The sequence below is a fragment of the Geospiza fortis genome, unplaced genomic scaffold, assembly GCF_000277835.1.
Source record: "Geospiza fortis unplaced genomic scaffold, GeoFor_1.0 scaffold244, whole genome shotgun sequence".
Classification (NCBI taxonomy): domain Eukaryota; kingdom Metazoa; phylum Chordata; class Aves; order Passeriformes; family Thraupidae; genus Geospiza; species Geospiza fortis.
The window spans coordinates 3,347,826-3,374,843 of NW_005054370.1; the positions used below are offsets into that span (position 1 = coordinate 3,347,826).

At 46.7% G+C, this 27,018-nt stretch overlaps 1 protein-coding gene across 6 annotated transcripts in view; it reads left to right on the forward strand.

Moving 5' to 3' along the window:
• Positions 1–27,018, forward strand: part of CACNA1G (calcium voltage-gated channel subunit alpha1 G) — a 98,168-nt gene that overhangs the window by 29,967 nt on the left and 41,183 nt on the right. For all 6 annotated transcript variants that reach the window (XM_031060006.1, XM_031060007.1, XM_031060005.1 and 3 more), the window contains 11 exons: positions 4,590–4,741; positions 5,274–5,459; positions 6,556–6,670; positions 7,340–7,495; positions 14,577–14,670; positions 15,249–15,436; positions 15,566–16,012; positions 21,506–21,606; positions 22,746–22,869; positions 25,739–25,807; positions 26,686–26,870. In XM_031060006.1, the coding sequence (XP_030915866.1) occupies positions 4,590–4,741; positions 5,274–5,459; positions 6,556–6,670; positions 7,340–7,495; positions 14,577–14,670; positions 15,249–15,436; positions 15,566–16,012; positions 21,506–21,606; positions 22,746–22,869; positions 25,739–25,807; positions 26,686–26,870 (1,817 nt within the window). The remainder of the gene's footprint in view (positions 1–4,589; positions 4,742–5,273; positions 5,460–6,555; positions 6,671–7,339; positions 7,496–14,576; positions 14,671–15,248; positions 15,437–15,565; positions 16,013–21,505; positions 21,607–22,745; positions 22,870–25,738; positions 25,808–26,685; positions 26,871–27,018) is intronic.

Below are 27,018 nucleotides of genomic sequence, written 5' to 3' on the forward strand. Positions count from 1 at the left end.
TGCCAGGCAGGATCAGCTCTGGGTGGGTGCCCAGGCTCACATCCTCCCGCTGCCCCAGTGATGCTCTGTGTTTTTTGAGCGGCACTGCCCTGTCTGCTCTGATTTCTTGTGCTGCCACAACTTGTCAGTGTGCTGTTTGGTACATCAACAAATCGACACTACACAAACAGAAGGCTAACAGGGAATGATTTATCCAGGACAACATATCTGTGTGTCCAGCAAGGCAAGATGTCCTGTAAACAAAATTCAGTATTTACTGAGGGCTCATTGGCAGAGCTGCTGTTTTGTACCACAGTTGAATTACACTTGGATCTTGCTCTTTCTGGGAGTTGCTTGTTTAATCATAGGCTGCTTTCCTTTTAATTAGCCACTGCTGCTACTGATGAGAGAATTACCAGACTCTTCTTTTAATGGAGAAGCTGAGGCTGTGGCAGCTGTGCTGTAATGAGGGTGGTGGGCAGAGGCTTCGTGCTGCATAGAAACCCCAGGCTCTGCACCTCAGTTTCTGCTTCCTGAAAAATGTCTTTTTTAGGCTGGTCCTGGAAGGTATTTTTCCCCAACAATATATCATTTAGTCAAAGGAAGGATGTTACTTCCCCCAGCCGTTGTGTTGTGGCCCTCAGAGAGAAAGTCTGAGTGATTTTGCCAGCTGTTTTCCTCCCAGCCCAGTGAGGATCCATGGAGCTGGTTGTGTGCCAGGAGTCAGTGAGTCTCTCAGGTACATCATGTCTAGAGCTGGTCGATAGTGTTTTGATTAGACAGTTATTGTCAGAAAATGGCAGTTTATCACATTTGAAGTTGTTTGTGGGAGAGGAGCAGTTTCAGTGGACTGGCCTCAAAAGCCCCCCAACTTTATTGGAATATGTTGTCTGCGGTGTTTGAAATGTCCAGTTGGGGGTTTAGCTCCCTAGTGGTTCCCATTGGTTCCCCAATGACAGTTGGGGAACAAAAAGTTCCATATTCTTCTTCAAGCTGACTTTTATTTATGTTTTTTTAATTGTGGTTGATTTACAGTACAGAGCAAAGGGATAAAGGAATGGGGAGTGAAATAGAGGGAAGAACCTCCAAGATTTTCTGCATTGTGTCTTAGTTTCCCAAGCTTGAAATTTTGAATTCTTGTTTGGGATGGATTGATAATTTCAATTCCCATGGGAGAGAAAATCATGTTCCTGCTGTACTATAATGATGTCTCAGGAAAGTGGTCTCAGACATATTTGTGATTTCTCTAGAGTAGAAGCATCTTATAAAAAATCTTATTATCTTATACATCTGTGGCTGAATGAAAATCCCATAGCTGGCATTCTTAGAAGGGTCTGAATCCCCATGGCCTGGCTGAGATTCCCCAGGGCAGGATCATGATCACAGCCCTCCTCTCTTGGTACAAATAAATTCCAGTGGTGTCATGGCAGGGGGGCCCCCCTGCCGCTCTGTGTCCCTTGAGAGGGATGATGAGCTGCTTCAGGGGACTCATGAGCTGCCCTGGGGACCCCTGAGTGGGACTGAGGGTCTTGAGGGGATGCCCTGCTTCACAGATGGCTGTGAAATCCCCCAAGTGATTTGCATCACCCCATCTCAACTGCTTAGGGATGTGTAGTTTCCCGAGGCAAAATAACTCAGCTGATTTCAGCCACTTCAGAGTGGGGTGTGCTTCCAGTAGATGCTCAACTTACCCACCCCAGCAGAGCTCCAGGCTGCTCTGGATCTTCTCTTCTCTTTTCCTGGATGGATGACTCGGAAGTTTTCCCTTTCTCTTTCAATCCAGTTTGACCAATTAGTTTTTTGGATATTAATTCTCACCTCTGGTTCAGGAGTTCTCGCTCTTCATTTTTCTTATGTCTGCCCAGTGTCTCAGATATTGAAAACTGTTTCGTGCAAGAGAAGTGGAAAAGAGTGTGTGGAGGAGGAGTGGGAGGGCAGGCAGCTTTTTTGGGGTGAAGTAATGGGAGGCAGGTACATTTTTTGCTGCTATGCCAGCACAGGTTGTCCCATAGTCCTCACAAGCCAGTGCCAGGGTTATTTGGATGTTGGTATCTCCTAAGTTGAATGGTCTGGGAGGGAAATTTCATGGGCCAGAAGGGTCACAGCCCCTCCAGTGTGTGCTGAGAATCCTGGGAGAGTTGCAATGTAAGTGCTGCTCCCCCTCTGCCTCCCCGCATCACCCACCTGTGCCCTGCCAGCACCTCCCATCTGGATTTGCACATTCCAACATCTCTGACCAGAAAGTGCCCATGAAGTCCAAAGTTTCATTAATCCATGCTATTAACATGTCACCCCTTTCCAGAGCTGTTGGATTTTCCATGTCAGCCTCCACGAGGAAGGGATGTTGTGACTGTGGGAGATGTTGGGCAAGGGGTTTAACTGGGTTGTGCCTGTGGCTCCAGTTGGATTTCACTGTACCACTGCAGAGGGGGAACAGAGGGTGGAAATCAGCCTTCAGGGTCCAGGTTAGTGGTGCTGATGGATGAGAAGGAAAGCTTCCAGGAACACATCTTATTTCCAGCTGTATCACTGTGGTACTAATAACAGCACAGCCTGCCTCAGCACTGAGGCACTCATGAATGAGTTGGCATTTTTTTGTGAGTAATGTAGAATTGTAGCTATTTCAAATTGTCCTGAGGTGCAGCTTGACATATAAGTTCTTGGCCTATTTATTACCCTGTGTCTGAGTGTTCCCATATTACGACATGGGAACACTCAGACATGGTGTTCCATATTACGACATGGGAACACTCAGACATTAATGTATTACGACATTAAACCATGGCTGAATTTAATATTGGGAGCTGCAGCGTTTGTATTGTAGCTGTACATCAGTGGCAGGTGATTTGGGCTGTGTGCATGATGTGTTTGGCAAACTCTAGCCAAGGGATCTGTTCTTCAGCAAGGATGTTTGAGGTACAAGTTGTGTTCAACACCCTCTTTTTTTTACTTTTTTATTACCTTTTCTTTTAAATGCTGCTGTTTCCTCCTTTGCTATCCTGTGTCATCACAAGCTCCTGCCAATATCCGTGCAGGGATATTATCCGTGCAAGTCCTCAGGGATTCACTACTATGTTGAGATAACATCACACCAATTTGGGTCCCCATCTACCCTCAAGCTGGGTTGGAGGAACTTGAGCTGCAAAGGCTGGACTTGGGTAGTTTAACCCTTGGAAACAAATATTTGAATGCTTCCATGGATTTATCTGTGGTTTTTGCCAGCATGTATTTATGAACCCCTTGGTCACTGTAGTTTTTTGCGGCTCTGAAGCAGGGTTGACCAAGTATTGATCTTGCCCCTGAGGTCTCTACTCTTGTGGTTGCCATTGTGTCAGGGTTGGGTCACCTCAAGTCAAACCCTACAGCCTGTGCTGTGGTGTGGCAGCTCCTGGTCTGTCACAGGAAGTTTTTGGCCAGTCATTAATGTCTTTAATGTGAGTGGAAGGTGCTGCCAACTGCATGTGTTGCACGTTGTCTTCTGCTTGTAGTGTGGCTGCTGTAAGCATGCACATGTGGCCATAACCCACCATGGTTATCGTCCAGGCATCTAAAGCCACATGGGTGGTTATCAGTTAGACCAGCCAGTGCCAAACTACCCCAGGGGAACCTAGCAGCCACTGTGTGTGAGGTAAGCTGTGCCAGCCCATGGCCGTGCGCCACCTTAGCGCTGCTGATGTGACCCCACCACCATCTGCCAGCAGGATGTCAGCTTCTGATTTTAATGAAGCCTTTCAGCAGAAACAAGCAGATGCGACTGTGTCTTGGGGTTAAATGGGGGGAAGTGATCTTGTATGGTGATTCTGTCTTTGCCACTGACTGGTCCCACACAGACTACACCACAGGGTTTTGTCTTCTGCCATATGTTTTCCAGTAATGCCTGCCCACCTGTTGGGGAAAGTGAAGCACTGGGCATCTGCAGGCATTGCTGGGAATCCTCTGTGAAACATGCTAAAAAACCATAAAAGGTACTAATTTAGGTCTAAGACTACCAGGAGTCTGTTTGATAAATGTTTGTGGTTTTTTCATACCTCTATTTTCAGATTGCCTGTCTGGAATGCCAGCATCGGGCCCTTCCTCAGTTGCAGATTTGGGGCCACCTGATAATGAGATTTCTTTTGAATAATGAGATTTTTTTTTGAGCCATTCTGGTTATATCACCTCAGATCTCTGCTTTTGAAAAATCTTGGCTCAAGTCTTTTGATGAGCTACTAAATAAAAAGACAGGCCCTAAAGGGATATTTATGTGAGAAAATGGCCTTACTTTCCCTTCTGCATAAGGAGAATCAGTGTGGGGGATGTCAAAGCATTAAGCCTCAGTATATGCCACTTCTGCCTGAACCTCCTGAGGTGGTACTAAAGCTCTGATTAACGTGACGTCCATGTCCAGATTTACCAGCTGAATTTACAATGGACTTCTAAACCTTAAACACTCTGAAAGTATTTTCCTTCCATCTCCTGAGCTTTGAGTGAGCTATTGCTGTTTTCTCACCACATCATTAGCATCAGTATTTTTGCACTTGCAGTATTGAGGCTTGTTGTGTTTTCATGTGTGATTTTTTGATACGGAGCTGGCTGTTTGTTTTTTCAATTTCCTCCTCTTCTTTCCCCAGCCAGAGGAACTTACCAATGCCCTGGAGATCAGCAACATCGTCTTCACAAGCCTCTTTGCCCTGGAGATGCTGTTGAAAGTCCTTGTTTATGGTCCTTTTGGCTACATTAAGAATCCATACAACATCTTTGATGGGATCATTGTGGTGATTAGGTACAAACCTTGAGCTTTCTTTATGTGTGCTTGTCCTCATTTGGGTCTTTAATTAAACAGAAAGTAATGGAGAGTTGGCGTAAATACCTTCCTGTGACACTTTACACTTCTCTCTGTAATTAATGCACTTAGGCATGATTGCTAATACATATCTTGGGATTATTTTACGGTCATTTTAGAGAGAGGCTCAAGCAGAAAACTATCAGCCCCAATGTCCTGGGACAGTCTGGGATCCAAATGGCACAACCAGTGCCCGATTAAGTATCTCTGGTTTTTTGGCACATGCAAAGGCTATAATTGCCCCTGCAGCTACAGTCACTGATTTCTAGGCGTATTTTTGACATTCAAGTAGGGCTCTGCCCTTTGCAAGCCTGGACAGAGTCCAGATCACTGCGAGCATTGGCATCACATCTCTGCCCACTTTCTGTCTCTCTTCTCTCTGAATTTCACCTTCCCTTCCCTGCCCCTCCTCTGGGCCTTTACAATTAGGCTTTGTCTGTCAACTTGCATTGACATTTTTTGTCCTCCTCAGCGTGTGGGAGATTGTGGGCCAGCAGGGCGGGGGGCTCTCGGTCCTGCGCACCTTTCGTCTCATGCGGGTGTTGAAGCTGGTCCGCTTCATGCCAGCACTGCAACGCCAGCTCGTTGTCCTCATGAAGACCATGGACAATGTGGCTACCTTCTGCATGTTGCTGATGCTCTTCATCTTCATCTTTAGGTGAGTGTTTCCAATTCCCTGTCCTGAGCTTGCTCTGGGTTTTTAGATGGGATCCCGTGGTGGGATGAGGAGGTGACAGAGTCCGTGCCAGAACATGGCTGAGCTGAAAGGTCCCAGGAGCAGCATTGCTGGCTGTGGTTTGCTGCCCTAAATTCTCTCAGTCAGATGAGATTTCTTTGCAAAATGGTTTACAAAGAAGATGCTGGATGATTCCTTGACATCACCACAAGACAGCAATCCCGTTACTTACCAACTATCAGAAAGCTTGGTGATAAAAATATTGCCAAGAAGAGGATGATCCTAAAGGAATGTCATGGTGGTGCTTGTGCTTTTTCATGGCCTCGTCTTCAGACAAGTAGAAATGTTAGAAACATGGTTGGCGTAGCTCTGTATTTTTAGATTTTGGTCTAGATTTTGAGAAGAGTTGTTCTCTTTCTACAGCCAGCTGTGGTGTTTGAGCAATGCAGGCACTGGGAAGGCTGAAGAGAGACAGTGTCTTCCAGGGCACAATGTCCCTTCTTCCAGTGAGACTCCAAAACTGCTATTTGCAAGCATGGTACTCAGTAGAGCTGTAAATAATTTGATTATTCAGGTTACTAGCAGAGAGCAGGGAAAAGCAGATTATTCTTCTAGTATCTATCCATAATGAAAAGTATTCTGTTCTTCTGTCAAAATTGAAAAAGCTGTTTCGAGTCCCCTGATATGTCTTATTCGGGCATTTCACAGAAGCCCTTTTTGTCTTCCTAATTCAGTTGAAGCATATTTTGCTGAAAATGTGTCATTGCAAAACAGAAAGTCAAAACATTTTGTTTAGAAAATGTTGAAAGACAATGTTTTGACTTACAAAAAATGAAGCAGAAGAAAAACAAGGAGCAGGCATACTTTTTGGTTGAAACTCCTTGACGGATTTGACCTAAATTCACAACAGATTTGCGTGATCTCAAGGCATGTTTTTCAGCGAACAAAGGAGCCATCTTTTTTTAAAAAGCATAAGAAGGAATTTCTCAGGTGAAATCAGGAGAGAGTCACCCTGCTGTATGATTACTGATTTGTGTGGTGGTCCTGTTGTCGAACCCCTGCTTCCTGTCATTTGCAGCATCCTGGGCATGCACCTCTTTGGCTGTAAGTTCGCTTCAGAGCGGGATGGTGACACTCTGCCTGACAGGAAGAACTTTGACTCCTTGCTCTGGGCCATCGTCACTGTTTTCCAGGTACAAAATGGAAAATACAACAGCTGATGGGCGTTTTGAGACTGGAAAGACTGGGTTTGTTTTCCAATGCATCCGAGAGAGCTTAGTGAAGCTCCATGCCATGGAAAGAAGATGACCCAAAACCACAAGGTTTATGGGGGCTTTTAGACTGTTTTCCAGAGTAAATTAGAACCCTGGTGAGGAGGGGCTGCCAAGTCAGGAGGCTCTTGTGTTTGCAGGGTATGGACTGGGTGGGTGAAAGTAAATATAGAGGGAAGAGATGGAAAGGAGGAGATCAGGACCATTTGTGGTGGTATTTTGACAAATAATGGAATCTTATTTAAAGCTGATATGTGCAGGTTTTTGTTCTAGCAGCTCTGGGCCCTTTAACCCTGGGATCTGTGGAGGACTTTAAGTCATTCTGACTGACCAAAGGAAAGGTCTGACCACTGTGATGTTACCCTCCCTTATGGCTGTCCCTGGATATGGGGGACAGGGGAGTTTGCACAAGGTCCTTGCTGGGAATCTCTGGTTCTCTCTCTTCTCTGGCTCAGAAGAGATTTATCCTCTTGTGGTTACAGCTACAGTGGAAACCCTAAAAGCAGGATGCTTGTCTGGCCTATCCAGAGTGTGGATACCCAGCATGCTATCCTCCAGTATCTCTATAGTCCTGATACTCTTCCTCTGCAGATTTTGACGCAGGAAGACTGGAACAAGGTCCTTTACAATGGCATGGCGTCCACCTCATCCTGGGCTGCTCTCTACTTCATCGCTCTCATGACATTTGGGAATTACGTTCTCTTTAATCTGCTGGTGGCCATCCTGGTAGAGGGTTTCCAGACAGAGGTAATGTCCTCATGCTTGTGCCTTTGCTTTCTTTTCAAGTTTTAGGACCTCCAGATCCTGGAATCTGATTTCTGAGGTGGTCAGCAATACCTTGACAGAAGTGGTATGGGAAAAAAGTGGGGTAAAATATTAGGTCTTCTTATTTTTTTACTTTTTTTGTTTCCATAGCCATGGTGCAATTTAATACAGCAAACCCTCTAAATGAAGGGCTTAAATGAAAAGCATTGTTAGCATTAATGCAGGAGTGGGAATTGAGGTGTGAGTCAGGCACTGCGGATGGGATGACTGCTATGACAGTCTCTTTGAAACAGTTTTCACCGTGTTTGTCATCCAGATTAAAGGCCCCTCCTGAAAACTTACACAGGCTGGTAAGAGATTAGTGACACGATTATCTTTTTTCATGGTATACATTCATGGAGCTCTTTCAATTTCCAGCCCTGCAATGCTCTGCGTATTTTAAAGTACATGATTTCTGGTCTCTGCCATCTGCTTCGTCGCAGTGGGAGCTTCCATGAGACATTCTGCATTGCTGGAAGCTTTGAGGGGGCATGTAGGCTTGAGCTCAACCTTTTTTTCCATCCTACTGCCAATCCAACTGTCCAGCTTGGTGTGGGTGTGCGTGTCACCTAGTACCCCTTAGAGTGGGGGACCTGTGATGCTCACCTGCTCCTTGAAGAAGTTTTCCAACTGTTCAAGAACACCCATAAGGGGAGGGGACCCCTATACCCTGTCCGGGGCATTGGTTGGAGGGGTAAATACAACCTAAAACTCCTCACTGGGGTCTGCTTATTTGGGCTGCACTTCTACACACTATCTCTAATTTTTTAAAGCATTCTGGGGTGAAAAAATATTTGAGTTTTGTTGCATGTGTATTATGATATCCTGCAACCCTATGAACAGAACAGTTTTTATTATCATTATTATTTTTGAAGTTTGGAGTTAAATTAATGGAGTCATACCAGGACATAGCAAGAATAATTTTTTTCTTTTGTATCGTCTCTTTCTCTCCATGATGGTACTTTTCTTTTTTAATTGTTATTGTTGTAGCTGTTTCTGTCTGTAAATGTCCCCCACCATTCAGTCAAAGGGACAATCACTGCTGGGTTCTCTCAAAGAGCAAAATGTTCCTTTGCTCAGTCTCTCAAATACCAAAAATATTCCCTTGCTCAAGTGAGAAGAGGTACAAAGCTCCTTGTCTGTTTCTGGTGACAGCTTCGAAACCCAAACTTTGTTCAGTCTGGCAAATTGATCTTTGAAGGTCACCAGCACAGGAGATCACCTGGATCTCTGCACCCACTATGCAGAGAAAAGGATACAGCCTTTAAATGCAGCAGCCCATTTGCCAGGCCCTGGCCCTTAAGGGAGGCTGACTCCTCTGCTCCTTGGCTCAGTCTGGTTTACCATGCAGGAGCATGCTCCTGCTTCACCACTGCAGCATGCTTCTTCCTGGACAGCAAATTATCCCTTGCCTTGTGGCCAGCTGTGCCATGGTGCAACTCCCTGTAAAGTCATGTTCTGGCTTAATGTGTTGTGGTTTTATTCCAGTAATGATGTCCTTGAGGGTATGGCTCCCCTGAAGTCAGGGAAGTGCCTGCAGCGCTCCTCAAATTTGCTCTTGGCTGTTTTCTGCAGCAGGGCTGCCCCATCAACTGCCCCCATGTCTCCGCTGCCAGAGCAGCACTGGGCTTGGTCCAAGCCAGCTCCAGGATATCTGTGTAAGCTGAAATGTGCTTTAAGTGCTGTGTAAATGAGGGAGGAACTTTGGATTTGGGACAGCACCGGGACAGCCTGAAGCCAGTGGTGCCCATGACAGTACTGAGGTGAGCACAGGGACCAGGAATCAGTGCAGCCCCCAAATACCAAACCCGGGTTTGTCAGTCCTGCACAGCCCTGACAATTTTAACAAACTCACACCATATATCTATAATTTGTGACTCTGATTACATTGCTATTTTATATCTCAGGCTTTAATGATAGCTTTTTAATAGTAATCTTCCTTCCACGTGCTTGTTATTCTGAGTTCTCTACATTCATCCAGTAAGGTGCAATGGCGCCAAGAGAGCCCTTGGCTCAACCCAGGTTTCCTGCAGCAGACTGGGAGCGAATGTCTCTGGAGGTCAGGTCCCAGGTCTGGCCTTGCTGGTTTATGTTTATTCAGCTTTGCTGGTGTGTAGCTTTGTGAACAGATCACATTCTGGTTTTTGCAAGCCAGCACAGAGGATCCTCTCCTAAGCAGAATTAATAGAGAGATCATCTCTCACTGTAAACAAACCCCAGCGTCTACTGCCTGTGTCTGCACTTGACTCTTCTGAGTTGAGTTTGTTGGCTTTTTTTTTCCATTCTCCTTCAGATTTCTGGGCTGAAACACAATCCTGGGGCTGCTGCCTTTATCTCCCTGGTCCTTGAGTACTTTTCCTCAATCCACAAGCACGTCGTTAATTTTAGTGCATGGCTTTGCAGCCCCAGTTGCCAGGCAGCAGATGACTATGAGCAGCTGAAACACTAAAAGGGCCTCTTCCAAACTTTAAATACAGAGCAATATATTTTGCAGGATTGAGGTGGAGGGGTTTTTCCTCCATTTTTTTCCTTTAATTTGGAATTAATTCCTTTAATTTGGAATGTTTCATTTAACCAGCTTCTCTCATGACTGTGCAAAAGGCACAGGCAGGACTTTTTGCCATGTGGTTATTTTTGACTGCACATTCCCTGATTGAATTGGACCCTGGTGTTGATGCGGGGAAGGTGAGCAGGGGACTCCATTTGATTGAGCTGCTAACTGGAAATTACTGCATGACCACTCTGGTGCCTGCCTTGGAGACTTCTCTCTGAAGCAAGGAATGACTCCTCTCAGTCAGGCATAAAGCTCCTCTCCCAAGGAAGGAATTCCCAATAGTGTTATCTCCAAGGTGTATTCTTCCATTGGTAATCCTCCCAGTTTGTGTCCTGTTGTCCCCATCTGTCCTCACTCATGGGTTTGATCCTTTCTGTCCTTTGTGCCCTGCTCCCTCCCTGGCAACTCAGGTCCTCCAGCCTCTCCATCCTTTTCTCTGCAGGATGCTACTTGCTCTCTAGAGGTAGCATCCTTGGGGAAATACAGATGTTCAACTTCTTCTGGGCTTTCACCAAAGGGAACAGTCCCTCCTCCTGCAGGGGAGATTTTGGGTGGTGTTTTTCTTGCACCCCTTGCCTATTGCATTCCTATCGGCTTCAGTGGGATTTTCCTTGTGAAAGGAAAATTTCCATCTTTTCCCTTTCAATGGCTTTTCCATGTCTCTCTCTGCTACAAGCAAAGACTTTAAGTTAAGTGTCCATCACATTGCAGGCAAGTCCTTAAACTCTTCATCCCAGCCTAGGCTGGGGTGAGTTTTGTAACAATTTAGCAACCAGAAAAAAGATCCATTGCACTGTAGGCAAGAAATTCAGCTGGCGGGATAAATTGTGCCCTACTGCTTCAGCGTGGAACCACTTGTTGCCCCATGGGACAGGACCAGGCACTGCCACACTGCTGAAAAATGCTGAGGAATACTGGGAGAGCCACCCCTGAGCAAGGGGAAACACAACAAGGTGAAAAAGGATGTCTGTTTTCCAAATGGGCAGGGAAAGGCTGGCTTCTGGTGCTGTGAAATGTTGGGGTCATGGGTGTTGCAAAATTTCCCAGGATGGGGCTGTGCCCCCCTGGCTGCAGACCCCTGATTTAAACTGCTGATTCAAATGGGTGTTTCCACTAACAGGTCTGAGCATGGATCTGAACTCACAGCAGACTGTGTCTCTCCTGAAACTAGATATTTCACCTGCAAGAGCACTGATATTATGTTAATCAAACATTCATTAAAAGCCTCCATTGCTGCTTAATGAAGGTGTAATAAATAAAGATGCTATTATACAGCTGCAAAAAAAATCATGTTTTCAATAATTAGCTGGTGTTTCATTAGCACAATTATCACTTAGGAGCTGAAGCAAGCTCTGTTCTAAACACTTAATTTAAAGGGTGTAAGGCTGGTCCCTTCAAAGGGTTTCTTTCTACCTGAGATCCCACTCTCTCCCTGTGCTGAGTGGAATGGATCCAGTGCCTGGCTCTCCATTGTAGCCACACACTGCCCTCCTCTCCCTTCCCCTCTGCTTCCCTGCCTCTTCTCTTGTGTTTTTTGATTCCCCACTCAGTCCTGCTGTTGAAACTGAAAATTGAACCCCACCTTCCCCTTCCTCCTTCTTCCTTCCCCCCATTTCTCCTTCAGGAGATCTCCAAGCGAGAAGAAGCGAGTGGGCAGTTAAGCTGTATTCAGCTGCCTGTCGACTCGTCAGGGGTACGTACAGCACATCCCACTGCCACTGTGCTTGTCTCTCTTGTGGTGCCTGGTCAGACACTGTGGTGCTGTTCTCATAGTAGCTGTCATTCTTTTGGGGTCTATTTGAGTGTTTTGGAAGTGGTTTTTCGGTTGTTTTTTTTTTTTTGGTTTTTTTGTTCCTTTTTGTCACCCTCATTGTTGAGTCAGCCCTGATTTTAAGTCCCTTCCTTCTCTGAGGGACCCAGGTAAATTAAGGTGGGTGCTTCGAAGTGGCTGGTGTGGCTCCAGTCAACAGCTCTCGCTGACCCTTTTCTGAATGCCTGCCCTGGGGAAGGCTCCCCAAAAGACTGTCACAGCCTCTCCATGGCAGTCACATCCCAGGGACCTCCCTGAGGATGTGGATGGTGATGCTGATTGCAGGGCATGCATGCTGAGGCTCCCTCATGCAGGTGGGGGAGGATGCCTAGGAGTGAAGGGACCTGGAATCAAACCTGTTTTGATAGGTGTGTGTGTGTTGATGCGTGTGTGGGAGTCCTGTGCTCTGCAGGACAGGGTAAGACAGCAGCAGTTGCACTGTGGGAATGCTGAGATTGCCAGTGCAGTGCTACATATTACAGGATGTGAAATGGTCCTGTTTGGGTCCGAGGAAGCTGTGGATCTCCGAAGCACAGCACACCACAAACCTCACCCTTCTGCCAAACTCATCTCTCTTTTTACCACTCACTTCCCTTTCTTTTGTCTTTTCCAAGAAGCCTGGCTTTTTCCTCAGCCCAAAAGCCCTTTCCCCTTGTATCCCAGTGTGTCAGTCCCTTTTGGTACAGGCTGGTTTAGTTGTCATACTGCCTGGCCCAGCTTGACATTATCTCATTTCCCAAAAGGATTTTAACTCCCTGTTCTCTCATAACCCCTTTTCTATCCAGAAAGGCAAACTGGGAGTGCAAGAACAGGTAACGGGCAGCAGCACCAGCTGCGAGATGTTTGCCTGCACCGTCCCGAGTCTGGCACGTGATATTTGGGAGGGGATGCTCACTGCCCTCCAGACATGGGGTTTGGTGCTGGGGAAGGGGGTGGGAAATCGCCACATAGCTCTGCTTTTCCGTCTTGGCACACATCTCATTGTGCCCCCTTAAAACTTTCCTTAGGGCTGTTGAAGAGCACTCCAGGTATACAAATAATGTAAAATTCTTCCCAGTATTTATTTTTAATAACCCATCAGGGAGAATGAGTAATTCCTGGCAGGCCTGCTGACAGGCTGAGCTGGGAGCCTCTGTGGGGAACATATCTGGAGCCAGCTGGAGCCCCTGCTCACACAGAGACTGGATCTGGCTCCAGCAAAGCTCAAGCCAGGCTGACTTTACTGCTCCCCCTTGCAAGGTGCATTCCTGACCTTCTCAGACTGCATCCTGCAGGAGGAGCTTCCCTGAAAAGCACAGAAGTCCTGAATCCTCAGGGTATTTTTGAGCCAACACTTCATATCGCACTCTCTTTTTGCCTTAAAAATATCTTTGAGTGTCCAGCCTGCCTGGAAAAAATATCTTTAATAGTTTAGTGGCACCACACTAAATATGGGAGGAATACTGGGGCTCATCCCTCTGGGGTTTTACTTAATAATGAGGTATGGGGCACTGACATGTGTTGGATTCATCTCTTCCTTCTGTCCCAGGCTGGGGTCCTTCTGAGATTTTACAATCAATGAGTACCCTAGCACCAAACCTCAGCAGTGCTGGCCAGGGCTCCTGTGGACGCAGCTTAGCCTTGGTGGGGTTTTCTGGGGCTCCTGGCCTCTCACTGCTAAGTGAGGATCTGCTTGGCTTTTCCCATCCCAGCATCTTCCCCCACCTTCCCACCTCTTCTCCATTGTGTCAGGGCTTGGTGCCCTTTGCCAGAGCAGTGGTTTCAGCCATGAATCCTCCTCTTTTTGGATGGGTATCAGTCCTTCTGGCGAGCACCTCTGCCCCTCTTAGGTGTATCCTAACTATACCACACCCTAAGTGCCTTTCTGCAGTGCGAATGGACAGAAATCAGGGTCTGTGCCACAAGACGGAGCAAGAACCCAGGCACCACGCAGAGAACAATGATCAACATCATCTTCCTCTACCTGAGGATGGGTACCTGTCAGAGGAGACAGGCCTCGCTCAACCACCAACGTTTGAAATGATACAGCAGAATTTAAACTTCCCAAATGATCCAGCATAAATCCCCAAAACTCCTGCTCCTCTTGTGTGTGGCAGCTGGGAGGGAAAGGGTTCCTCATGGCAGTCGATGTTGGGTTCTGCCACCTGGATCCTCTCTATGCTGATGGGGCATCCATGGACATGTCACGTTTCTCATGTTGGAAGTTTGGGGTCTGTTGTGCCCTTTCTGAACCCTGGATTGCTCCACCAAAGCATCACTGGAAAGAGCCACACCCAGAGACTTTTAGGTGTATAGATTCAGAGAGATTAGTAGGATCATCTTTTGTCCACAAATTGTTCATCAGTGTTGGTCCTTCCCTAACATCTGCCACATACGCAATTCCAGCAGCAAAAATTAAGCAATAGTTTGGTTTTTCTCCTGATCCCTTTCTGGGACCATGTTTGGAGCCAGAAGCAATCCATCTTCCTGATAGGAGGTTAATTAGTCTGTGGTATAAACTTGTGCATGCATCATTTTGTGGAAGGTGATGTTGCATCGTGGTACCAAGTTCAGTGGATCTGTAAGATGTGGTGTTGGACACGGGAATCCATAATTGCAGAGGGCTGTCCGTGCACTGTGGCCCCTCAGCCTCCTTGCTGAAGCCTTCTGTTTTGCTCCAGGGTGATGCTTCCAAGTCTGATTCCGAGGGGGATCTCTTCCCCCACAGCCTGGAAGAGGAGGGAGAACCTAAGAAAAACTTGTCAAATCCAACCTGTGAGTAATAACATTGGAAGGACAGGCCCTTCCACAGAAACCTTGCTTTGCAGTGAAAACAGTGTGTCCAAAAGGAAAAACCCCTCCCGGAGGGAACGCTGTAGTCCCAGTTTTGTCACGCTTCACTTTGCAGCAGGCTTGGGGTGGGATTATGGGATGCATGCAGGGAGAGACATGATTGCATTTGAACTGTTAATTTCCCCATTAAGCCCGAGGTCTGGGCTTGAGGGGTGTCTCTGCTGGAGGAGTTTGGAGAAAGAGGATGGAGGGGGTGGACAGGACGTTCCCAGGGCTGGAGCTGGTGGGTATTAATTGGAGGTTGAGGGGGCAGCAGGTGACATTTTGGGTGTGCTGTCCTCTACCATTGTTACCCGATCCCACTGACACCTGATCCCATTCCTGTTTGACATCCCCCTGCTGGGCTGAACGACCCAATTCTCCAGAAGGGCTTTTTGGCCCATAGCTCCCTGATACTCAGAGCAGAGCCTTCCCTGTGCAGCAGCTTTGCCTGCCCACGAGCAGGCTGTAGATGTTCCCCCTTGAGGTGTGACGCCTAAAAACCCGCTTGTGTCTTCCAGTGATGGCCCTGAGCGACCACCCGGAGCTGAAGAAGAGCCTGCCCCCGCCGCTCATCATCCATACGGCCGCCACGCCCATGCCCATGCCCAAGAGCGCCGTGTTCGGTGACGCGGCGCAGGGCTACGAGTCCCGCCGGGCCAGCGGCGTCTCCATGGACCCCGCTGCCGCCCATGAGCTCAAGTCCCCGGTACTCGCATCACCTCCCCCTGCGGATGTTCAGCGCGTCCGTGGGGCTATCCGTCCATCCAGCCGCCCCCGCCGGCCTGGGGCGGGTGGCACAGGTCTGATGCGCTCCCTGTCGCTGTCCTTCCCACAGCCCAGCACCCGCAGCTCCCCACACAGCCCCTGGCGTGCCAGCAGCTCCTGGAACAGCCGCCGTTCCAGCTGGAACAGCATCGGCCGGGCCCCCAGCCTCAAGCGCCGGGGGCAGAGCGGCGAGCGCAGATCCCTCCTGTCCGGGGAGGGGAAGGAGAGCTCGGAGGAAGGGGACAGCTCGGATGAGGAGCACTCCAGCCGGGCCGGCAGCTTCAATGGCTCTTTGCCTCACCGCATGGAGTCGCTGGAAACGAAAGGGTCCTTTGACCTCCAGGATACTCTGCAGGTGCCTTCTCTGTATCGGACCAGCAGTATGCACAGCACCAGAACATCTGTCTCCGAGCACCAGGACTGCAATGGGAGGACCTCTCCAGGTCTGCTGCTGCACCAGCTCCACCTTGATGAGCCCCACCAGGATGGTGATGACGGCGATGATGAAGGTAGCATGGTAAGGAAGTGCCACGTGATCATTTTGGGCTTTATGACTTGTCAAAACAAAGCTTGTCACTGTCTCAGGGGTGCACAATTGAGTGCAAAAGATATTAGGTGTTACCATCACCACCACACCAGACAAGAGTCACCCAGAAGGTCTCTAGGCAGTGGATGCTCTCAGAAATGGGATTGGTATCCAAGTAAGTATTACATGCAGTATCACATGGCTCATGATGGAGACATAAGGGCAAAACTGTCCAGATTCCACTAAATCATGCAGAGTGAAGGCTATTTGAAATATATGCTTTTATGGGTTAATTTTTTGTTTTCTTTTTTTGTTTTTGTTTTTAAGCAAAACAGGTAAGTCTCCCTGCTTTCCAACTGTTACTCAGTTTTCTGCCCCCACACCAGCAGCAGAAAACATATAGGCAAAGAAAGAACATGGCTTGGTCCCCCATTCCCATGGCAGAATTAGTGCCATGAAGATGGTGGTAATTTCAGTGGCTCTGCATTAATTTCCGTCTGAAGAGGCATTTCACTGACGAATGTCTCTTTCACAGGCCTGAAAATTGTCATTTAGGAAATATAAGCTGAAAAGACTGCAAGTGCAGGGAAGAGATCAGGGTTCCTGGTCCTTTTTTCAGATGGATGTTTGTATCTTAAATGGAAAAAAGGGGAATCTGGCTCCTTTTCCAAAGTTGTTCGCGTGACTGGCTGAATGGGACTTGAGTTGGGCACAAGGGTGTCACAGTTCTGGCTATCATGTGTGCATTGGGGCTGGTTTTGGAGTGTTTCCTGCTTGTCCCAGGTTAACTCTTTGTTTGATTATACCTTGTTCCCAGATTTAAAAGTGTGATATTCTGATGTGTCATCCCCAGGGGTGACTGTTTCTTTTGTGGGGGTAGATGGGGTTTGGGTAGAGACGTGGAGGTAGCAGGGTCTGTTCTGAGAACAGGAAAGCTGCAGATTTGGACATGATTTTACTCTTTTCCTCTGACTTTATTGAATGAAATTGGAATTGGGATCATGTGAAGGGATGTGAAAGGTGGCATTGACTCCAGAGTCCTCTGTTCCTTACAGGAGGTGGAGTTAGTGCTGGCAGAATGGAGTCACTCAGCCGTGAACCACCTTTGCAAAAAGCCATTATCCCATTACATCTCCAGTGTGGATCCTCAGCCTGGATTTTTACTCATTGTCTTAACCTGCTTTTTAACTTCCATAAAATAAATTGAACTTTTAAGGAAAGTATCAATAATTGTTTTTGGAAAATTCCCCACTATTAGAAGTGTTGAAGAGACCATGCTCCTTATTGCTTGCTGGGGATTTTTTTTTCTCATGCTCCAACATCTGCTACTTTTCCAGCTCACCTGGTCCAATCATCCCACCAGTCCCTTCCTTTTGCCCCCCCCCAGGATCAAAAGCCAGCAGTCCCCCTTGTGCTGGGCATGGTGTGATGATATGAGTCCCTCCTCTCCCAGCCAGTGCTGACAATGAACCATGGAATAAGATTTTTAATTTTTATCATCTATTTTTAGCATAAACCAAACATCATCCTCTGTGTACCAAGGTCTGGCCATGGAGGGTATAATCACCTTAATATCCTCCCAGGTAATGGTCAGAAGCAAATGCCAAGGGGAAGAATTGACAGAATAAGGGAATAAATTGTGTCCTAGCCCATGGGATAGCCACAACTGGGATACCTGCAGCTAGCTGGTGCCCTTCCCATGCTCTGAAATAGGTCTTCCCTGCAAATCAGTAAACCAGATGGATGAGAAGATATTGCTTAGATTAGAAAAATGAGTCCCCAGGTTGCAGGGCTTCCCTCCTGACATTTGGGGAGAAACTCTGCTCCTAAATTAGCCTTAACAAAGTTGGGGGATGAGGGAATTGCATTTTAAATTGAAAAAATGAAATACAAAACTACCCATGAACAAAAGAGGAGAAGAACTTGACTATTACTCAGATCAAAGTAATCTTAAATATGCCCTTCTACATCAAAGCTTTGTATTCCTCCTCGCTGCCTGGATTTGATTGTCTCTGTGCAGAAATTAAAGGAAGAGCAACTGGATTTCCCAGGCTACCCTTATATTAGTGAAGCTCTGCTGCCTTCGATGAATTCCTTTATTTCTTCAATGATTTTCTTTATTCTGAATTTCTGTCCCTCTGAGGGGACAAAATCAGGCCCCTGACAGTTTCTCTCCCCAGAGCTAGGAAACCAAGGGGCTCTTCTTTATTGAATCACTGCAGACAAGAAGTCTCTCACAGAGAGAGTGATCCACAGCTTTCTTGGGTTCACATGGCTGTGACCAGGATAGGGGGTCTGCTGCCAAGTCTTTGTTGTTTCCAACTGCTGGATTTTGGATGCTTTTGGGTGCTTTCTACCGAAATTGCTCAGTGCTCACAGCAGAAAGTAAGGAAAATATTGAATATGCAACCAATGTGTCCCCCCCTCTCCAAAACCTCACTGCATTTTACTATTGCAGCTCCTTTTCCTTTGCCTATTCCACTTTTTTCTTTGTGGCATACGGTCCAGCCACTCCCAAGCCCTCTCAGCCTGTCCCTGTTGCATATTAAAATTAAATAATCAGGTCTCAAGCGTCTCTGTGCAGCTTCCAGCTTGCCTGGAGGTCCTCTGCTGCTCACAGAGCATTTTTCAGCAGTTCCCCCATCCTTATAAATCTTTTATAAATCTAAACCTCACCCTTACTCTGAGGAGTGCATCAGTCATCTTTTATTGCCAACTCTTTTCATCCTACCCTCAGAAGTGCATTAATATCTGAAATTCCTAAAAATAATCAAAACTTTAAAAGCAGCTATTTATCAACAGTTCTCATTGCTGTGGGATTGAAGGCCTTCATTGCCACTGCTGCCTGTTAGCACCCAGCATCTTCCAACATCCAGGCTCCTGCTGCCTCTGGTGAGGGATTTGGGTGGGCTTACCCAGGGAGATTTTGTCCAAGTCACTGGCAACGGAATTAAAAATTAGTTTTCTTCTCCTCCCACATCTTTGTTCATCCTGTCCAGGTGTGGTTTATGAACAAATAGATGTGATTTAAGCCACATAATTGATATCTTACTTTGAACATAATGCAGGCTTGAACAGCAATCAGCCCCACTGTCAGCACTTGGAGCCTGCCTCGACCTCGCTGGGAAAGCCTTGGACAGGGCTGAGGCTGGAAACACTCTGGGTTTATTTCACAAATACCTTACTTTTGGCTCAAGTTGACTGACCTGTGCTGTTCCACTGGTGGAAATATGGAGTAATTCCTCTGAGTTTAGGTTTCTGGGGATGTACTTCACCCTGCTTAGAGCAGCTGGGCTGCAGCCCCAGTTGAGTCCTGGTGCTCACCCTTACTGTAACCCTCTGAATAGAGAGACACAATGGGAGATCACTATTTGCCTTTGTTATCTGATTTATCCCATTAACTGCAAGCTGCAACAATTAGCCAACCCCCAAAATATCTTTGGCATTAAAATTGGACAAAAAGAGTATAAAGAATCATTCTGTGCTGCTGACGCATTACCATTCACTACAAATCCTCTTGATAAATACCAGAACTGCTTTGAATAATAGATACTTCTGGAAACCTTCCAGCTCACAAAATGAACTGGCCTGAGTTGTAGCTATTACTCCATGTCCAGAGGCTAGGGTAGCAATCACTGCTCACCACAGCTTTGAGCAGACACCTGATTTTTATCAATTTATTTACCTTTGCTAAATCTATGGATAATTAGACTAACCAGGCTGCTTAAAGGGATAACACAACCCCAAGGATGCATGCTCTATTAAATACAGTTTAGAGACAAGGGAGCAGTTCTGGCTCTTTGCCTGAAGCTGGAAAAGGGATGTGAGATCATCCAAGACAACCAAAACCCCACTGGTGTGCAGTGCATGGTCTGTGTGTGTAGAAGTTGAGGGAAGAATGGATGGCTGAAGGAGCAAAGTAGAAAGCTCTAACTTTTTGTTATTAAAACTTTTCTTCTTATTTGCCAAGGTGATTTTCATTTTCTGAGGAGTTCAGTTTGTCACCAAGGGCTTTCATTAAAACAGGTACTACAACAATTATTCTTCATCACTAATGAGACCCCAGTCTGGGTGTCTGTAGGAAGAGAAAGCACTTCCTCCACTCCGCTCAATTACTCTAATAAATCCAATTTTTACAGTCAAGAGTACTTCAAGTGCCAACAGTTTGCCTCAAAATGAATCTGCCCTCCCTGTTTCCTAGATGAAATAAGTAAAAGTACCTTAGTCCTGGAGTGCGGATGCTCCTGGGGTGAGGGTAATTCCTGTGCTGTCCTTCAGACCCCTCTGTGGCCTCACGGCCCTGAAATCTCTTGAAGAATCTTGAAAGAGTTCATGCAGTCATATTTCCAGGTCTGCCCATCCAAGCCCGGGTGGTAGCAGAGAAATAAGGCTTATGAAAGAGCAAGAATTGTTTTTTATTTATCTGCAAAGAACTCTGGTGACAGTGCACACACTGGCCTGTGCATTTATCTTCTGGTGCTTTGATGTGGGAGTGCTGGGGAAGCCCTGGTGTGGTGAGCAAGATGTTGGCCTGGCTTTTAATGGTTGTCCATGCACAGCGTGCTAACACTGCTTTGCCAGTGATTAAAGATCTTGATTTTCCTTTGGAGGTCTATGGATGGGAAGTTGATAAAGTTAAATCAGTTATAGTAGCCAGGATAAGGCTTCCCCTTGACATCCAATTTTTGATGTCTTTGGTTGACTTGTTGGCTCAGGCTTTTGTAGTCTACCCTCCTGACCTGAAATGACCTTCCAGACAGCCTATAACATAAGGATGCATGGCTGAGGATGTGCTGTGGTTTCAAGTAGAAATTAATTTGCATGAATTGGATGGTCCATGTTCATGCAGGTCAGGCTGTCCATGGTGTTTCCTTCTGGCTTTATAATCTCCTATCTAATCTGTTCATGCTGAATGAGAGGCAGATGATCACCATTGTGTTCCTAGACCAAAACTTGGGCCTCAAGTGATTTCTTCAGCTTTACAGTGGTGCACGGACACAGGGCTTTGCCCAGCAAGCAGCAAGAATCTCTCCCTCTGCTCTATAACATCTGACATAAGCATTCTATATTATTTTTAAAAAACCAAAGAAAGATACCCCACAAAAATTTCCTAATATACCTTAGAATATTCAGGCAAGCACCTGATGAGTATTTGGAGGCACTGAGTGGGTTATCATTTCTTTGGGCAAGTGTTTTATTTATCATGTTTGTTCTCTTGGATAACTGTCAGACCCAGTTACAGTGCAGAGAAAGAAGACCGAGCACTGTAAGCTCACAGGGCTGGCACAGCCCTCATCTGGCTGCCAGAGCTCTTTCCCCTGCCCAGCAGGGTCTTGTCTGGGGACATTATTTTATTTCAGCTTTACTGAGCATTTGAAGATAATTTTTTTGTGAAAAGCTGCCCCAAGTCCTTCACGTGGAAGTTTTGGGGCGTTGTTGTTTTAATGGTTCTGTATTTTCCCGCTCTGTACATTTTCCCTCCAGAGCAAAAGGGACCGTATGAAGGCCTGGGTACGGGCACGGCTCCCCACCTGCTGCAAAGAGAGGGACTCCTGGTCCATCTACATCTTCGCCCCTCACTCCAGGTAAGGCAGGGCACTCGGGCAGTGCTGGTGTGGTAGGGCGGATGGTAACAATGCATTCCCTCATTACAATGGCTCATCTGCCTGTTTATCCCAGACGGGTCTCTGTATGTCAGTCCACAAAACTCCTAGCCCTTCCTCTGCCCCAGCAGACATCAGGGTTGAATAGCAAACAGTTGCTGGCTGCAGAGTGTCCAGTCAAGACCCATAGCCCAGGGCATGCCTGCAGCTTCATCAGGTTCCTCATTTCCTTTGGCAATGATGCCAGTGCTCTGCGAGTTTTTCACTTGGTGGAGTGTGATGAGTTTGGAGCAAGGGGGAGAGGTGCAGCATTTGGCAGAAAAATCTGAATTTGCACCACCACACACTTACAGCACAGCAAAGGACTCCCTGATCTTCTCAGCCTGCCTCTCAGCTGAACTTCTCTGTCCTTCCCCTTCCCTTTCTCTCAGAGAACACCCTCTCCTTGCTTGAAGGCCCCCAGCTCTGCCCTTCCTAAAGCCTGGCCATGGGGATCCAGCTGAGCTCTGTGCTGTTCAACACGTTCCTCCAGACATGCACCCATGTACCCAAGGGGTTCCCGTGCTGGAGCTGAGGGCCCTGGACAGCGTTCAGGTTCATTCATACAAAGATTAGAGAGATTTTCAGAAACAGACTTTGGGAAATGTAATACGGTATTATAAATCCTGGGTCAGTGTACAGCCATCTGTCACAATAAATAGCTTCTGCCCCTTGGTTTTGCGTGTGCTCAAGCCTTATGGGCTCGCTGGGAGTATTTTTTCCTTTATTTAAGCTAACCTTGAGCACCAGGAAGCAGGTAGAGGGGCAGATCCAAACCTGGCTGTGTGTCTGAGTCATGGAAGCAGCTGCCCCGTTCCAAGTAACCAAAGCGCTCTGTGAGCATTCCCAGGGCTTGAAATTTGTGGCTCAGTTCTGTAGATCAGATCCCTCTCTGTTCATAACCCAATCTGCCCTCAGTGTGTGGCTCTGCCAGGGAGGGGATTGGGAGATTGGAGCTCATCTGCTTTGCAAGCAGAGTGCTCAATTCCCCTGCTATGCGTTGAGCTGCTGTGTGTCTCCTCAGCCAGTTGAGCATTAATAGCTAGTCTGTGTCTACTCTTTTTTTTTCCCTCTCTCAACAGATTCCGTCTGATGTGCAATAAAATCATCACTCACAAGATGTTCGATCACGTCGTCTTGGTGATCATTTTCCTGAACTGCATTACCATTGCAATGGAACGACCCAAAATTGAGCCTCACAGCGCTGTGAGTTTCTAAGGTTTTTCTGTGCTCCTCGTGGAGCAAACACGTGTGGCTTAGACCCCACTGCTGTGCACTTGGTCTTTTTTTCTTTCTCTTTTTAAAATGGGAATGTGCCAACACCCCCTGAGTATCCTTTGAATTAGGTGCAGCAGCTCTCCTGGGCCCTATCCAGTCTCCTTTTAAAGCACAAGTGCACAGATCGTGGCCTGCAATATATCCAATATCTCATTTCTGGAAGCACGATCAAGGTTTTAACACATGACATAGCATGACATCTGTCTCAGTTTCCTTCCCTGAGAAACCTTCAAACACTTTTCCTCTCTCAACACAATGTTCACTTCTTCCATCTGTTCCCCACAGGCACGTATGTGTGGTGCAAATGGAATGGGGGAAACTGTTCATTTCATACTCTTCTCTCCCCTTTGTGTATCAGCTTTGTTGTGACACCAGAAAAACTGAATTGATGCAGGCATTGCAATGCCAGTTCTTGGAACCTCTTTGTTCTAATACGCTATATAAGGATTCCTCAAACTAGACCCTCACAGCACCAGCATCCAGCAATCAGAGGGGCAGAATCATTCTATTGCTCTTTTATTTTACCATAGATTGGGGTTGAGATGCGCTGGGCTCTTGCTGATTTATCACTCAAGACTGCTCATATCACAATCATATAGAATCCTGTTTTGTTTATGTAGGCGTGTCAGGCTGTTCATTTTTGTGGATTTTCAATGTAAGGCCTTAAAACTGGAGTCTAGGCTGCTCTCTGCCTATTTTAAGCATTCCCTAGTAGTCCTTCTTACTGTAACAGTTTGCCCAGCAATCCGTTCCCTAAATCCATTTTTTTTTTTCAGTTCCCTTGCAGTCGTGCACCAAATCGCAGCTGCAAGAAGAGAGCAGGGCTCCCCGCCAGCTGATGTAGCAGGAGATCACCCTGCTTATCCCCAAATGGGGCACCCTGAGAACCTCTCTTAAAATACTAAATGCTTCCTTTGAGCCCCTTGCTATGTCCTCTGAGAGTTACCACTGCCCAAGACTGGCTCCAAAAGGAGCTGCAGGTACACAGAAAAGGGAAATGGGGTGACATGTGTTAGTTGGAGGAGTCCACAGCAAAGAGCTGTAGCACACAAACCTAATTCATATAGGAGAGGAGGAGCTGTGGTGTCCCCTGGCATTGGGAGAGAGCTAAGACAAAAGGAGACAAGGCCTGGTGTGAGGTTCATCACCATTAGGTTATAACAAGGGAGCTGGACCATGGCCTGGGAGCTGCAGAGGAGAAGGGGAATGCTGAGCAGTGGGGCAGGGGATTGAGGAGAAGTGCATGGGCCCTGCCTGGGCAGATGGAGCTGTCATCTGGAAACCAAGAGAGTTAGTTTAGGTTGAATTGTTTAAAATAATTGTTCTTTGCTTCCCTGAGCTATGGATTTTCTAACTGCTTCGAATGAGTTCTCTGTTCCTGTCCCGGTTTCAGCTGGCTTATCAGAACAGGGGCTGCTGTTGCAAGACAGCATGTGGTCCCCACTGCAGAGTGCATGACATGGACCAGGGAGATTATCCTTCAAAATAGCCACATGCTTGCCAGGGAGGAATGCAATGTCCTCAGTCTCACCTCCATGATATTGCTGTTTTGTCTCCAGCTGCACAAGCAGGTCTCTATCATCTCCCTCCTGCCCAGTGCCTGCCCCTTACAGCAGCCTTTTGTGTGGCAGTCAACTAACAATGGAGATGTTTTGTATCACAGCTCATGCAATCACAGTACAGGTCTAGGACCTAATTAATTATGGACCATGTATAGAAACAAGCTACTCTGTGGTTCCTGAGTCACTTCCAGTAAATCATGATCTGGCAAGCAAGCGAGTTGCCAAGGTGTTTTGTCTTGTTTAAATTGCATCTCATTTTGAGTGAGAGATCTGCATTTCTTATGGGACTGCTCTGTAGGGAGAGGCAGAAATAAATCCAAAACTGTTAAAAGCAGGACTGGGGCCAATTGTATGTGCTCATACATATCTGTACATGCATCATCATTCCTCCAGCATCTGCCTTCTGCTGTCCATTTCTCAGTGCAGGGAATCAGAAGCTGTCTAGGGGTTAGGGTAAAGTGCAATTTATTTAATAATCATCATTAAAAATAAAGGTTTCTGGTAACTATGGATAGGGAACCAGTCCATGGGCTCATCTGTAATCACTAGCTGCTCTTACTGAGTGGTGGCGCTGAGGAGGGCACAGTCTAGTGGATAGTGCAGGGACTGGGAAATGAGGCTGTTTGGCTTCATGCCAGGTCTAGACTGTGGTTTTGGGCAACAGAATCGACCTTTTGGGGGCAAGTCTCAGCTGGCATAAAACCCCAGAGCTTTGCTGGCTTTGCAGGAGCTGTAATAACTCATGCCAGCTACAGTTCAGTATCCCACGAGTCCTGCTGTCTCACAGCTCTGTCACTAATATTGACTTAATTTCTGGGAGAATTGGAATCTCAGTGATATTTACACAATGCAGTGATTTCTGCAGGTGAGAGGCAGGTAGAGATTTGTCAAGCACGTTTCAAGGAGGGAACATCTCCCTGTTTCCGCTACGAGGGGGAGGATAATTTGGGAGAAATTAGGGAGGATTTGGAGGCAAATGGGAAGGCTTGGGGGGGAAGGTGCTGGCCGTTGTCTCTGTCCATGGTGCTGACACAGAGCCGGGTACTGGCGGCCCTGAACCATGCAGTGTTATTGTCTAAATATTTGGATTTTCTCCTCTTTGCAAGCAAACGGTTCAAGGCTTGTTTCAGCACAGAATTGGAAGAACAGTTTTCAACCACCCAAATATGCACGGGGGGATGCATAGCTGCAGAGAGCAGGCTATAAAACACTGTCTCTCATTTTCTTTTTCATAGGAACGGATTTTCCTAACACTCTCCAACTACATCTTTACAGTCATCTTCCTGACTGAGATGACAGTTAAGGTAAATGCAGGTGGAGGATAAGTGTGCCTGTATTATATTAGTTGTTTTTAATTATCGTGGACTCACAAAACCCTTAGGTCCACCAGCTGCAAGTGTGGTGTATATCTTCCTCTTCTGAATCATACTCAGAATGTCCACCATATGCCTTATTCCAAGCACATTTTACATCAGAACAATTGCACTGAAGTTGCTCTTGATTTACACCATTATAGGAGCAATGAGATCCTTGAATTCAGCAATCCTGTCCTATTCAGCAAAGCTCTTGAGCACATGCTTAACTTCAGCCATGCATGTAAGTCCCATTGTCTTCAACAACCAGTTGTCCTCAACCACCTAAGCTGCTGTGTGCTTTCCTGAGGACGGAGAGACTTAAGCACATTGAAACACTTTGCTGGATTTGAGGCAGAAGGCTCAGAAACCCATGGCTGCAAATCTCTCTTGAGTAATTCCTAATCATCTCACTGAACAATTGCGCTTTCTTTGAAAAGTTTTTCTAATTTCTTTATTTGCAAAGCTTGTACATGATTGCTTGGGGCAGCCGCTCTGTACCTTCTCTCCTGCAGTGTATAGGAATAAAATATGATAGAATTTTTTTTATGCCAGAGCTAAAAATGTTAGGAATAGTTTTGTGCAGGTAGGTTTATCTGCATTAAAAGTACATTAGCTGTAAGGGACAACCTGGGATGTTTCTGCAGCGGTATTTTCATAATTCTTTCAATAGAACACTTTGCTGGTTTTTCTAATTAGGCTTCTGTACTGGGAAGCAAATAGACTCACAGACTGGTGTCTGTAAATAATGCATTCTCAGCAGGTTGCTAACTGCAACAAACACGTTGGATGCTACAGTCATAATTTGTTGCAACTTGGTGTCTGGGCAGGTGGTGGCACTAGGCTTGTGTTTTGGGGAGAAAGCCTACTTGAAGAGCAGCTGGAATGTGCTGGATGGGGTGCTGGTGCTCATCTCCGTCATCGACATCCTGGTCTCGATGGTGTCAGACAGCGGCACGAAAATCCTGGGGATGCTGCGGGTTCTGAGGCTACTGAGGACACTGCGGCCCTTGAGGTAAGTAGAGGTAGGGGAAGATCTAAGGATGTGTGTGCCAAAGGTAGGGCTTAACATTCATGCATGGGAAGGGGCAGATGAGACAAGTGCACAGTGTCTGTAACCGGTGTCATCCCAGCCTCCTGCAGCTCTGCAGACAAAGGCAGGC